The 14956-nt window shown below is 40.0% G+C and overlaps 1 protein-coding gene across 4 annotated transcripts in view; it reads left to right on the top strand.

Moving 5' to 3' along the window:
- The window catches only part of WARS2 (tryptophanyl tRNA synthetase 2, mitochondrial), a 42110-nt gene extending 34052 nt beyond the window's left edge, over nt 1–8058 (top strand). For all 4 annotated transcript variants that reach the window (XM_080575820.1, XM_080575823.1, XM_080575822.1 and 1 more), the window contains 4 exons: nt 642–722; nt 2437–2522; nt 4982–5100; nt 7061–8058. In XM_080575820.1, coding sequence (XP_080431946.1) covers nt 642–722; nt 2437–2522; nt 4982–5100; nt 7061–7509 — 735 coding nt within the window. In that variant the 3' untranslated portion in view covers nt 7510–8058. The remainder of the gene's footprint in view (nt 1–641; nt 723–2436; nt 2523–4981; nt 5101–7060) is intronic.
- Nucleotides 8059–14956: the final 6898 nt, after the last annotated feature.

Raw genomic sequence — 14956 nt, 5'->3', positions numbered from 1 at the left:
CTGAAGCTATTAAAATTGCACTGATGTAACATTTTCCCCAGAAGGTTAAATGAAGACTTTGTTGTATGAGATTACACAGGGTCTTCTTTCTCTCTCATCTTTTAAAACCACCCTTGCAGAAAAGGGAGGCCTGATCCTTCTCTTCCACCTCCAGATAAGTATTAGTTTTGATAGGACTGCTGAACTGAGGGGCAAATTAATGTGCTATTCAGGCTATGCTCTAAGTTCAACACACAACTTCTGCTGTTATCCCTGTTATTCAGACAGTGGCAGTGCAATTAAGGCCTGTTGGTGCACTCAAAGCCCTGACAAACCCCACCAGGGCCCTCCACCCATGCACCATTGCACCAGGGTCTCCACCTAAGCTCAGACTGTGGCCCCTGGTCTTCACCTGAGCTATGTCATGGTGTACGTGTTCTCAGTGCTGTACCTGCTGCCCTGGTTTTCTCACTGGGCTTCCTGGATTGGCCTCCGACATGGCCTCAGCCTTTAAGTTAGTTTGTCACTGCTGACCTCAGTGAAAAAAAAATGACAAAAATAAATGATTTTCTAATCTTTGATATTGTTTATCTATTTTGATTTCAAGGAAATGTACGTATAAATGCAGAAGAATAAAATACATTCTGACTTTTTACTTCCAGGTTCCTGAGCATGCAGAACTTGCCTGGATTCTTGGGTGCATAACTAATGTGCCACGTTTACTACGCTTGCCCCAATGGAAGGTATTTATGAACTGTTTAATAAGTTGAAAGGAAATGTGTGGGAATTCAGCAGAATTTTTGTCCTTGAAATACTTGTTATCTGTGAAGTACTAACTGTATCTTGGTTATCCTTGCTTTTGGGTTAAACAATTCTCTAGTCATATGGTGGAAAGAGGAAAATGTGTGTTTTCATGTCTGTTGCTATCAGTGAATGTGTTCCTGTTAGAAACTACAGGATAATATTTTTGGCAGAGACTAGCAGAAGCTGTACCAGATGGAAGAGTTGTTTAATTAGTTTTATTAAACTGATTTTTTTTAAATAAATAAAAGGACTTATTTCAATGTTTGTTTAATAATGCAGAAAAGTACAATATTTTGTAGTGGAAGCCTTGCTTATTAAGGAGTTCCATAAAGGGAGGTGGCTGTTCTGTAGATTTTATGGAAGAGGATGCAAAAGAAACATTTGTTGGGAGAGGAGTATAGAAATTATAAATATTAAAAGTGTGCCGAATGATAAAGTTAATGCACCTTGAATGTTTGCCTTTACAAGTTCCATGCTCATCTTAATCTTGGTACTGTATCAGCATTGCTGTATCAACTGCATTCTTGCATTTAATTTCCTTGGATTTTATTTGGCATTTAGTAGGCAGAAAAACCAAACAGCAGGAGAGAGAAGTATCAAAAAAGGGGGAAAAAATCTTAAGAGCAGTTTGGCTTGCAGAGTTCAGAGCAGTCCTAAATACCTCCAGATGTTTTCTTTTTTTCCTGTTTTTCTTCTTAATTAAATAAAAACAGTAAAACTTAAATACAGCAACCAGCGTTAATGTGTGGCATAGATTAAAGCCAACCTTTTTAAACCTGAGGTTCTAAAGTTAAACTCTAAAGTCCTACTTTAACTGGATTGACTTTCCAAACCTACAGATAGGTGTTACAGGTGCTAGGTTTTGCAGAGTAGGTTTCCTGAACCTAGGCACGTGGGGATGAAGAGATAATCTGTGTGATAGGGCGAGGAAAAAATTAAAGATATTTTAATCTTAGTGAAATCACTTAGGCTGTAGAGTTTTAGTGTAGTTAACTATGGTTAAAAACAAAAAGTAGATATGCTGTTGCTAGAACATATTGAATATCTTTAGCTGGAATATCTTGGTTTCAATGATCAATATCCTGGAGTGGTAAAAGACTTCAGGACAGAGGGTGGATTGTGTGGGGCAATGTGAACTAATGGAGAGAACATTGGACCCTGCCTCTGTAGTTCTGGGTTCTCCTCCTGGTTGTCACTGACCCTCCTGGTGACTGCGATCGCTGCATCTTGATCTGTGGTCATTGAAATGCAGGTGGTTAATGCCTTTTTATATTTACACTATAAAGTGTTTCAAAAATTTACAGCTGAAAACACTATTTAAAAAGTAAGGGTTATCATAATAAGTGTAATAACCAACCTGACCATTTTTTGTTTGTAATCATTTGGTTAGTGGGTTAGAAAGCATGCATAAGGCTGTATTCTCTTCCTACTTCAATATTAGAACAGTGTAGGAAAATTCATATAGAACATAAAAAGGGATGTGTGTATTCACAAGGAGCAGATTTTACATGACACACTTTTCTATAGAGTTACACGATGAATGAGCGCTGTGGCTGAAACACACAAATTAGTTGGAGCTCTAATTAATTAAAATCATGGACTTTGATATTGTTAGCGAAAAAGGTGATTTTTTTGTTTTTCTTGTCCAAACAGATGAAGCGTGCCAGCCAGAGTAATGGTGGAACTGTTGGTTTGTTGACTTACCCTGTGCTTCAAGCAGCAGATATTTTGCTGTACAAGTAAGAATCAGAATGTGAGCCCATGGGCAATGTCTGTTCATCTGCTTTAGAATGAATGAATGTTCATCAGGTCAACATGCTAACTTACTAAGTGGGGAGCTGGGTGTGATTAGATCAGAAGATTGGAAATGGATGACAGCTTTTTCACTCTACAGTGGCCAGTTGAAACCTAGCCTAGGTTGAAAGCAAAAGACATGGCTTTAAATAAACAAAAAAGCCAGTCACCTCAGAACAATTCTCAGAAAATTATAGCACATTGATTTTAATTATAGATATTACATATTCACACACATTTGTACGTAACTTTTCTTTTTCAAGTAGTTATGCTTTATTTCATGCAGTGCTGATTCTATAGAGCCTAGCTGTTCAAGCTTGCTGTACACTGTCATGACTGGTTATATTTCATATGTTTTAAACTGTCTCCATAAGTAAATGTCAGAGGTATTGCGCTGTGCATTAATTATTTTTATGTTTCAAGTGTATGTACTTTGAAATTTTTTGAAGTGAAGTTGTGACTATTTGCTGGAATACTGAAGTTATATGCAGAACTATAAAGACAAAATAACTAAGATTTGCAAGTAGTTAACCAGAAAAATGTATCTAGAGAAATTTAATCCTAAGTAATCATTAGTAGGGGAAGACAGTAACGTAGGAAGACCAGTAGATGATATTTCTAATTAATTTGAAATTTAACTAAAAATAATGGGAAGGAAGCAAAAGGAAGAATTAGAATTTGAACATTAAAATAATCTTTTATATATTGAGACCCATTTGATTGTCAAGCAGTACTGTAGGGTGAAATGTAGGCAACGTTATCAGAAATTACCTTGCTTTGATTGATTGATTTCAACCATGTATGTCTCTTCCATCTCTATTAAGATCATGTGATTCATCATTCTTTAGTGAAGTCTGTGTTTTGTTTGCTACCATGTGTATTAACAGCAGGTTGTCCAGACAGAGCGCAAAACAGGGAAGTGAAAGAGAAACAATATCTCTTTGAAGAAGTTTCACATAGTATCTTTAATAAGAAATGTTTTAATGTAAAAGCATAATATAGGGAACAAGAATAAGGGAGAAATGGAAACACAGGAAGGGAACAGCAGTCACAAAGAAGAATTAAGAACAGGAGAAGGGGATAAACAGTACTAATTCAGATGAACCAAGGATCAAAGAAAAAGGAAAATGGACAGAAGGTGAATATATGACAGAAAGGAATAAAAATAGCAACAGGACAGAAATATTAAAAAAGCAGCAAAGGAAAAGGCAAAGAATCATGCAGAGACATTTATAAAAACAATATGTTTTCTGTTTAGTGGCAAACTTTGTGAATATGGAACCATTTTGGCATATGGAAACATTTCTTTTGACCTGCTTATAGTATATTGATTATGGTAACTGATTTTCTTCCTGTTAGTTGTAGGCCACTGTGATTTCCTATTGGCTACTGTAACTGTTTTTAGGTTGCTTTGCTGACTATTTGGTGGTGGATAAAGGTGGACAAATTGATTCCTGGATGTCTGCCCAGTAATTCAGAATCGGAAGGAAGAAGTACTGTGTTGAACTGAATTTTTCTGGGAACTTGAAAGATGCGTAGTGAACTTTCTTACACTGGAACACATCCAGGATTCAGAGCTGAATACCCTGCAAGCGTTAGAAAAAAATCTGCTTGGAGGAGGGAAGAGTAATCAAAAGCTGGCAAAATTTCAAGTCAGCCTCATCTAAAAGAATCATATATATTTTTAGCGAGTATGATTAACTGTGGGAAAGAATCACCAGGGGAAGTAATGGATTCTTCACCTAGTCGTGTCCTCAGACGCAGATTATATTTTCCTCTAGAATTTCATTCAAGCTATGGAGCTCAGTACAGAAGATCAAATGATCCTTTGATCCTAACAGCCCTAATCTAGGAAAGATAACACTTGTGGTAGTAGAAATGCTGTCCCACGTGATATTTATAAAATCATGACCCATGAGGAAGAACCACTCTCTTCTTTCCTTCCCTTGGTAAATTCATAGTACTAACTTCTCAACAACAGTTATGTCTTCCTGGGACTTGACAAGGCAAGGTTGGACTTTATGCCTTGCAGATCTTTCTTGCTTTGTTCACACACTCTAACACATGCTCTTTGATCTCTAAAGAGACAGCAGGAGATATGACAAAAACCTTTCTTTGAGCTGAGTTTAATTATTTGCTCTTACTGGTTTCTTTACTATATGTGTTTTTGTGAAACGTTATTTTTACCCTTGGAGTTGTGCTTCAGTTTAGGCACAGAAAGCAGATTCACACTGGGATGCAGTCTGTTTGGAATCTTGTCCACACAGCACCTATATCTAGCTGGGACTGTGTGTTTGGCTCAGTCTGGTCCTCAGTCATGGCAGGAGCTGTGACAGTCTTGAGTAACATTTCAGCAGAACCACAGAGCTTTGCTGAATTTCCTGTATCTGTCTTTTATTAAAAGGTCGACACATGTTCCTGTTGGAGAAGATCAAGTCCTGCACCTGGAACTAGCCCAAGATATAGCACAACATTTCAACAAGAAATACGGAGAATTCTTTCCTGTGCCCAAAGCCATTTTAAGTGAGCTGGTCTTGGTGTTTTATTTATTTATTTATTTACCCCCTAAATTGCACTTCAAGGCTGAAGATGGATTTAAATATTGTGGAAACAGTTTCGGGTACCAGGAAAAGAGAATTCTCTGATGCTAAAAGGGTTGACAAGGGAAAAACTGATAGCAAAAGACTAGCGGCTGTGAAAATGAACTACCAAAACGGACGTAAGTCTTTATAAGGCCTTGGTAGAGAAATGTATGCATTTAGGGTCTCTCCTACATGTTGCTAGTTCAGGAGATGTTTAAAGAACAAGGTAAGACCCCTAGCAAGTAGAATTCTGTAGTTTCTGAATGGTAATCTTTACATTAAGCATGCTAAATAGCTCGTAGGTTTATTGCTACAGTGTTCAAAAAGTGCTCAAGTGTGTTTAATTTATACTTGCATATTTCAGTAAGGGTCTTTTATAGAGCTTAGACTTGCTGTTTTTTGATCTTAGACTAAGGGAGACTTATAAGGAAAATCTTCTCAGCCATTTTGAGCTACAAGGTCATAGGCCGGGGGGTGAGGGGGAGTCAGATGGCGCAAATGGCATGTTTGTTAAGAAACGTGAAAAATTGGGCAAGGAAGAAGCATTGCATCTTTGTTGTAAGTAATGTAGAGGAATGCACAGCAGAGACCTTCGCCCCCAAAAGGGCAAGGAGCTCTCACCTTAAAAAAGACAGGCAGTAATAAACCTTTCTCGGTTTTCAAGCCTCAGTGACAAAAATGGTGTTAGACCTAGAGTGGGGTTTAAAGAATACTGATTATTGCAAGCCCTGTAGTTTCTAATGAACAACTAAATAGTAAGCGCTGTAATGAGGAGGTGAATGTAGCCTATGGCACAGGGGGAGACTGTTTAGCAGTAAGCCAAAAGCTCCAACTGTAAAAAAAACGAACTTTTCACTTTCCTCATGAGAAGCATACCTTAGTAAGTGCACAGGTATACACAAACCAATGACGTGACCTAGATTAATGGAGCAGTTAGGGAGTTACTCAGACTCACTAACTGTAGGAAGCTTAATTACCCAGACTCCTTCAAATTTGCAGGAAAGAGACAGACTCTTCCAAAAGGTGATTCAGAACAGAGCCCTTTCTGGGGTAGTCTGAACTGTACCCTGTCCTTACACTGAGTGCATAATCAGTCAATGAAGAGTACATGATGAATTTAGTTGGTTGTATTAGATGTCTAAAAACAATTGGTGTGAATGCTTTCTAAATTAGAGGTACTTTTGTGTATACCATGAATCATGTTTCTTGGTGAAAGACTGAAACAGTTCAGGTTGATTCTGTTAAACAAAATACTTTGCAGTCTTCCCCTAATGCTGTTATTCTATTTCATGTGTACACATGTATCTCAGTAGTTTGTACAATAAGCACAGCTTGTCTGAGCAGTGACTTCCCTTTACCGGAACTGGTTAGTGTATGGTTAGGGAACTCTTGAGAACTAGTTGTCTTTATTGACATTTAGGATAATTACCAAAATGCTTGGTGATAAGAGTTTCCTAAAGGAGATTACCTGTTCTGGGCTTCTGTTTACCAAGGGATTTAGCCCATTCCCCCACCGTTACAGAAGCTTTCAGTAATGTCAATTCTGTGCTCTCAAGGTATCTCATTCCTGGTGCCAGGAATGTAACAGAATGAGAGAGCTTGTGGGGAAGATCATCATGTAGCCACAGAAAATATTAGACAGTGTCCCCACAGAAGTTTCCACTTAGACAGGAGGGCAAAAATGAAGTTAAGTTTTCATTTAGTTAGGGGAGGTGAAATTGACTTAGAAGGACAGGGAGACCACAAGGACTAAATGGGAGGGTACGCGATAGTGTTCACAACTCCTTTTCAAGCATGGGCAAACAGAGCTTTACCATACAGCTACCAGTGTTCTTAGCAATTGTCATAAGAAACCATTGTCTGTGCATGTGCATAATTGTTCCTTTTTTTTTTTTTTTAAGGTACAACAAAGAAAATAAAATCCCTCAGAGATCCAACAGTGAAGATGTCTAAGTCAGACCCACAGAAGTTAGCTACTGTTAACATAGTGGACAGCCCTGATGAGATAGTGTTGAAATTCCGCAAGGCTGTGACTGACTTTACCTCTGAGGTGACCTATGACCCAGCCAGTCGCCCTGGTGTCTCCAATCTGGTGTCCATTCATGCTGCAGTATCAGGACTTAGCACAGAAGAAGTACTGCACCAATCTGTTGGTCTTGACACTGCTCACTACAAAATGGTGGTAGCAGAGGCAGTTATTCAAAAATTTGCACCAATCAGGAATGAAATCAAGAAACTCCAGGAGGACAAATCCCATCTGATAAAGGTTTTAGAGGCTGGAGCAGAGAAAGCCAAAGAACTGGCTACCCCCATCTATCAAGAAATAAGAAGACTGGTGGGATTTCAGTAGAAACTACTGAGTAGTTGTGTGGACATTTGCTCCTGGGACAGCTATTTTGTTACTTGTATCATCTTAATTGTTTCAGTTTGAAACAGACACTTTTTTTTTCCCATTGCAAAATCCAAGTAGAACATCTAAGATGTTTGCATCAAAAATATGCGTGAAGCCAGTTCTTTCCAATGGGACCAGCAGTGATCTTATCAGGATGGTCAGAGGAGGAGGGTGCAGGCAATCCCAGTTCATGAAGAAATCCCACAAAAGCAGAAGACAAGGTTGCCCATGTGCGTTTTTTTTATATATATATATATCGACTACTGCAAAAAGCTACAGTATAGGTAATGATTTGAATCTCGCTGAAAGAGTTGTAATCTTCCCAAGAACATCCTTAGCTGTGGATGTGGTCTTGTTACAGATGGATAGTTCATCCTGTTAATGGTTATTCGGCTCTGATACTGTGGTAGACCATGTTCTTGAATAGCCATAAAGCATAGACTTCCAAATAAAAATGCTCAGGGATTTGGTGGTGAACTTACTGCCTCTCCCTGTTGTGTCTTCAAACCCAGTGTAATTTTTTTTATTTACATTTAGTTTGTGTGAAGTAAATTAGTCTGTCTTATGGATACAGATATTTATACTGTAAAACTCACTCTGACTATTGGGCTAGATGGCCTCTTTTGTAGTCACTCCAAAGAATACAGAGTGAATGTGAATTTCATTTCTGCTGCCTGTGCAATCCTACTGTTCAGTTCTGAGGTTCTTCAGCAGGAAACTTCATGTGCTTCAGCTGCTTCTTTTCTACCCACTCTTTGGTTTAACGGAGAGCTCTGGGATTTTTGGTTCAGCATCAAATCTAAGATTGCTTTAGAAAAGGTTAAGGGGGGGAGGTGTGTGAAAGAGATGTTAGACTGATAAAATAGAGAACTTCCTGTGTAATTTACAAAATTACTTATTTAAAAAAATATGCTGAGGTCAGAGCCAGAACTATGGTGAAATATTTTGTTAAAATGAGATTGAATAGATCTTTATGAAATCTCACTACTGGGCCTCAAGAAAATGCAGTAATGGGAGAATGATGTTAGCATCTACTGATCCTAGGCCTCACAAGACCCACAGGATGGGACCCATGGGCCATGCTGTGTATTGGGGAGTGTGTGGTGAAGGCAAGCTGTCAAAAGGAGATACTATTCTCCTTCTGGAAGGGGTTAATCGTTCTTGTGAAAGCAACTGATGAGGCTTGGGTGGGGCCAGGAGCAACCTCCAAAATCTACAGAAGGCAGCCCTAGGGAGCACTGCAACCCCAACATAGGGCAAACAAGGCGTGGGGTGGCAGTTTGCACAGCAGTTTGCATGGAAGAGCATGCAGGAAGGGCATTGTCACTCTACCAGTCCAAATGGTTAGTTGAATTGATGGTCATAATCCTCTCACAAAGAGCTTTAGCAGTGGTATCCTTCAAGCAGAAAACTATGTCTTCTGCATCCCCTATGGCCTCTGCACTCACTGGATCTGGCGCAGTTACCCAGACAGAGCTCCCAACGAAACACAGCCATCCAGGTCTCAAGCTGCAGGGTGTGCCCAAGTTTTCTGTCAGTGTCTGAGGGCAGCAGTGAGTGCAACTGTTGGAGGTGTGGCCAGGCAGAGAAACTGCTCAGCCTAATGGCAGAGCTCTCTGAGGAGGTGGGCAGGTTGAGGAGCATCAGGGAGTCTGAGAAGGAAATTGGTGGAATTGTACTCTACCATCCTGGGACAGGTGCATCAGCCAGTCATAACATAAGATACAAAGGATTCACCACCTTCTTGCCACCAGGTAGGTAGACGGTGGTAACTTAAGAGATAAGGAAACGGGTTTCTGCTTAGGGCAGCAGGCAAACTCCTTCCCCGCCTACCTCACTTTCTCGGGTTCCCTTATGCAATACGTGTGAGGCCATGGAACTTGAAGGATGCTCAAACAATGATGTCTATGATGGTCCGTCTACATTGGAGAGATCGCCAAGGGCAGGTCAACCTACCCCCTGCATCACAACCACCTACATTAACAAATAAGAGACAGGTTATTGTCATTAGTGACTCGCTTCTGAGGAGAACAGAGTCACAATACGCCAGCTACACCGAACTCATAGGGAAGTCTACTGTCTCCTTGGAGCCTGGGTTAAAGGTGTTACCAGAAAACTTCCTAGCCTGATATGGCTCTCAGATTATCTTTTTTTTTTTTTAATGTAGGCAGTGATGAAGCTGCAGTGAGATCAAAAGAAACAGCAAGAATGATCAAAAGAGGCTGTAGGTCCCTGAGCCAGTTGGTTAAAAGTTCAGAAGCACAGGTAGTGTTTTCCTCTATCCTTCTAGTTGCAGGGAATGGTATTGGAAGAAACAGGCAGACACAGCTTATCAATACATGGCTATGAGGCTGGTGTCCCTGGCAAAATTCTGGATTTTTTGATCACAGGATGGTCTATACAACACCAGACCTGCAGGATAAACCTTTCTCAAAGGGGGAAAAGGATTTTTGCTAAAGAGTTAGCAGGGCTGATTGGAAGAGCTTAAAACTAGTCTTGAAGAGTGTAAGGGATAAACTGAGGCTCACCAGTGATAAACTATGGGACAGCACATCAAAGTTTGACGGATGATGTGCTAGGTGAGTTATGTCAGTCTCCACAAGATGCTGGCTACGTTAGAGCACATTTGAAATATTTCTATACTAATGCACATAGCATAAAGAATAAGCAAGAGAAACTAGAAGCTTTGGCTCTGTCCCAGAGCTATAACATCGTTAGCATAACTGAGGCTTGGTGGAAAGAGTTCTGTGAGTGGTGTGTTATGATGTACTCTTAAGGCTCTTCAGGAGGGATAGGGGGTTGCACTGTATGTAACAGAGGGACTCAGTTGTACGGAGCTTACATTTGGCAATGCCACAGTTGAGAGCCTCTGGGTAAGGACTAAGGGACAAGCAAATAAAGTGGATGTCATTGTGGGAGCCTACTATAAACAACTCAGCCAGGTTGACAATACTGATTAATTAATTTATAAAGAATTAAGAGAGAACTCTAGATCAGCTACCCTTGTCCTTATGGGTAACTTCAACTTGCCAGGCATTAACTGGGAATACCACACAGCTGATACAAACAGGTCCAGGAAATTCCTGTGGCACATTGATGATAACTTCTCAGAACAGGTACCAAGGAGCTGACTAGGACTGGTGGCCTGTGAACAGAGAGCGTCTTGAGTGAAGTGGTGGTTGGTGGCCATGTTGGCCACAGTGGCAATGAAGTAGCTGAGTTTCAAATCTTTGGTGATAAAACTTCCAGCAAAGCTTTGACCCTGGATATGGAAAGAGTAGACTTCAGGCTGCTCAAGGAACTTATTAGTCAGGTCCCATGGGATTCTGCTTTAGAAGGTATTGGGGTCCATCTGTACTGGTCACTTTTTAAGAGCAATCTCTTAAGACTGCAGGATCAGGCAATTCCAAAATGTCAGAAGTCAAGCAAGTAGGACACAAGGCCAGCTTGGCTGAGCAGGGATCTTTTTCTAGAGCTTATGCAGAAAAGAAAATATTGTGGACATTGGCAGCAAGGCCAGGTGACATGGGAGGACTATAGAAATGCTGTTTGCCATTGTAGGGAGAAAATTTGTGCAGCCAAAGCTCAGTAAAAGTTGAACCTGGCCAGTACTGCGGGGGACAACAACAAAAAAAAAAGGTTGTTTAAGTATATTAGCAAAAGGAGAACCAGAGATGACATTGGTCCGTTACTTGGTAAGGTTGGTCACCTTACAAACAGGGACATAGACAAAGCAGAGATGTTTAATGTCTTCTTTGCCCGTCTTTGACAGCAATGATGGGCCCTGGGACTCCTGGAACCCTGAGTTGGAGGACTGTTGACTGCAGGAATACTAAACTCACAGCAGACTCTGAATATGTTCAGGATTTGCTGCTCGAACTAAATGCATATAAGTCTATGGGGACCAATGGGATTCATTCCATGGTACTAAAAGAGCTGGCTGATGTCATTGTGAGACCTCTCAATTGGTTTTCACTAGTCTTGGGAATCTGAAGAGGTCCCAGCTGACTGGAAGCTGACTAATGTCCTAATTTTCAAGAAGGAAGATGCCAGAAATTGCAGGCTGGTCAGTCACACTTCAATGCCTGGTAAAATTACAGAGAAGAACATTCTGGGAGTTACTGATAGATAAACACTTGAAAGGCAACACAGTTACTGGTAATAGCTAACACAGGTTAATGAGGGGAAAGTCCTGTTTAACTAACTTAATATCCTTTTATAACAAGATTATCCATCTGGTTGACTGAGGGCATCCAGTAGATGTGATCTTTTTTGATTTCAGCAAAGCTTTCCATACTGTTTCTCACAGTATCTTTCTACACAAAGCATCCAGCATACAGCTGGACAAAAAAATAATGTGATGAGTAAACAATTGACTGACAGGTCAAGCTCAAAGGGTTATAGTAAATGGGGTTACATCAGGCTGGTGGCCAGTCATTAGTGGGGTTCCCCAAGGCTCCATTTTAGGTCCAGTTCTCTTTAAAAATTTCATAAATGTCTTGGATGCAAGACTTGAAGGTATACTAAGCAAGTTTGCAGATGGCACTAAGTTGGGAGGAGCTGTTGACTCCCTTGAGGGTAGAGAGGCCTTGCAGAGAGATCTTGACAAATTAAAAGGCTGGGCAATCACTCCCAACAGTATGAAGTTTAAAAAAAGCAAGTGCTGGATTCTGCACCTGGAATGGAGCAATCCCGATATACATACAGACTATGAGATGAGAGGATGAAGAGCAGCCCCACAGAAAGGGCTTTGAGGGTTCTGGTCAACAGTAAGTTGAATATGAGTCAACAGTGTGCCCTGGCAGCCCAAAGGGCCAACCATACCTTGAGGTGCATCAAGCAGAGCGTTGCTAGTCAGTTGAAGGAAGGGAAGTCCTACTATTTGCTGGTGTGGCCTCATCTCAAGTACTGTGTGTGGTTTTGGGTGCCCCAATGTAAGAAAGATGTAAAACTATTAGAGAGTGTCCAAAGGAGAGCTACAAAGATGATGAAGGGTCTAGAGGTCAAGACATAAGAGGAGTGGCTAAGGTCACTTTTTTTTTTATCCTAAAGAAGAGGAGAACTCATGGCAGCCTACAGCTTCCTCACAAAGGGGGGTGGGGGGGCAGGCACTGATCTCCTCTCTGGTGACCAGCAACAGGAACTGAGGGAATGGCATGGAGTTGCATCAGGGGAGGTTCAGGCTGGATGTTAGGAAAAGGTTCTTCACTGAAAGGGCACTGGAACAGGCTCCCCAGGGAAGTGGTCACATCACCAAGCCTGCTAGAGTTCAAGAAGTGTTTGGACAACACTTGAAAATATGGTTTGATTTTTAGGTAGTCCTGCGTGGAGCCAGAAGTTGAACTCAATGGTCTTGGTGGGTCCCTTCCAAATCAGGATATTCTGTGATTCTAGTACATGCTAAAATGTAATAAAAGCCTTACTTATCCTCTGCAAGCATATTTAACAGTGCTGTGTATGAAATTGCTGTACTGTAATGTAAATTGAGCTCTGTACTCTGTGAGCTCATAACCATTATATGCCTGTAGCATTTGTCATGGGGGACTGTAGGCTTATATGACTGAGTTGGAAAAATGGGGGATTTCTATATAATACAGACTTTTTAAATAAATATGATGTTCAGTTTTAATTTACTTAATTATCATAGTGAGGTGATTCAGAAAGAATTAGTTAATTTTGCAGAACATAAAGTTGTGGTCTGCGTGTTTGGGAATCTGCACTGAGACCTGTATTTGTTTGTTAAGGATCTGAAGAAAGAGAGCCACGAGGCAAGAACTTGATGCTAGTTTCTAAAGTTAGTCAAGACTAGAGGAGCAGAGAAGATGGGGAGAATGAGGGGAAATTAAATGTAATGTAGACAAGTCCTCTGAAAAGAATAAGTGTATTCATAATTAGTCTCTGGTTTTGAAGTAGCTGTAGTACATCAGGAACAGTTATGCACAGTTATTGCTGTGCATATTCAGGCAGTTTTGTAAGACTGGCCAGTGTTTCACAACAGATTCATATATATATCAGTCTGCATGGGAAATAAGAAAAAAAATTAACATACAACTCACAATTATTTTTATTCATTAATGTCAAGATGAAGGCTTACTGGGTTCATATAACTCTTCTGCTTGTATCATAACTCTAACCTGAGTTACCAAAGAACTTGACATACTTCACTTCTGCAATTTTTTTATCCCTTTTCTGTGGTACAATCTTAGCAGAGAAAGTAAAGAAAAGAAAAAAAAGGACGAAGATGGTAAAGTAAATCAAAATAAATAACAGAGAGCTGGCTTTGTTACTTTTTGTGTTGTCCAAACAAAATATATACAAGGGAATGTGAAAGGCAAATGAATAGAAGTTGTTAAAATGTTGTCTGTACACAGTGTACAGCTAATTAGCCAAGCTGTCACGAGTTTAGCTATATTTAGTGAGTGGGACTTGATAGACTAAAGAATAGGACAGTTCAGCTGAAGTAGATTTCCACTTTTTAATGATCTTTCTTTCACACAGAATCTCAAGCTCTGGCATTGTAAGTTAGACCAGATAACATTATGAAAAGCAAATACCCCTTCCAGTTGTAGTTCTCCTCAACACAGCCTTGTTCACTTACTACGGCATGCCAGCATTGTCATAAAGTTTTTTGCTGTGACATTTGGATTGGATTAGAGCAAAGGTCCCACAATTGCTTCTTCAGGAGAAACAAGCATAGTATTCATGGAGATACTGAAAGTCTTTAATATATCTAATTTTTACCTCTCATTTTCCAGTAGCAAAGACAGGAACATATATTCAAAAGACAAATCAGTTTTAAGGTCTTTATACACATATGATACTCAATTCACCTAACACCTGGTGCTGGCATTCAACACATCTCCTTTGCAGTAAAGAGGAAACAGGAGTATTCATATGTCTTCGATACTTTTTTTTTTTTTGGAGGAGGAGGGCAACATGTTACATATCCTCTACTACTGTTCAGTTTAATAAAAAGCAATTTTAGATTTGGCTAAGCACAACTGCCAGTTTTAGTAATTATAAGAATATATAATTATGACTAAAGAAAGTATTTACAATGTAGTTGTTCCATATCTGATGGTGAAATCAAAGAACATCCAAAGTTATTTGATTGTCAAAGTTTGTAGCTTCCTCATTTCTTAGTGGAGGATTTCTGTATCATGACTGTCAAAGGCATGAAGCAAATTATTTAAAGCAAGTTTTTATTGAGTTTAGTCTACTTTTGTCATTCTCTAGCATGGCACCCCCCCCCCGCCCCGATCTCACCCGCCCAGTCTGTGGATCATTATGAAATCAAATAATTCTAAATTGCATCTGAGAGATAACTGATACCCAGACCCAGATAATTCTCAATTGTTCTGCCCTGCAGAGCTTACTGCATTTGCTAAGCAACCCTAAAGAATCT

The sequence above is a fragment of the Anser brachyrhynchus genome (assembly GCF_964034855.1).
Source record: "Anser brachyrhynchus genome assembly, chromosome: 1".
Taxonomy (NCBI): domain Eukaryota; kingdom Metazoa; phylum Chordata; class Aves; order Anseriformes; family Anatidae; genus Anser; species Anser brachyrhynchus.
This window is presented reverse-complemented; position numbering and strand designations above follow the sequence as displayed.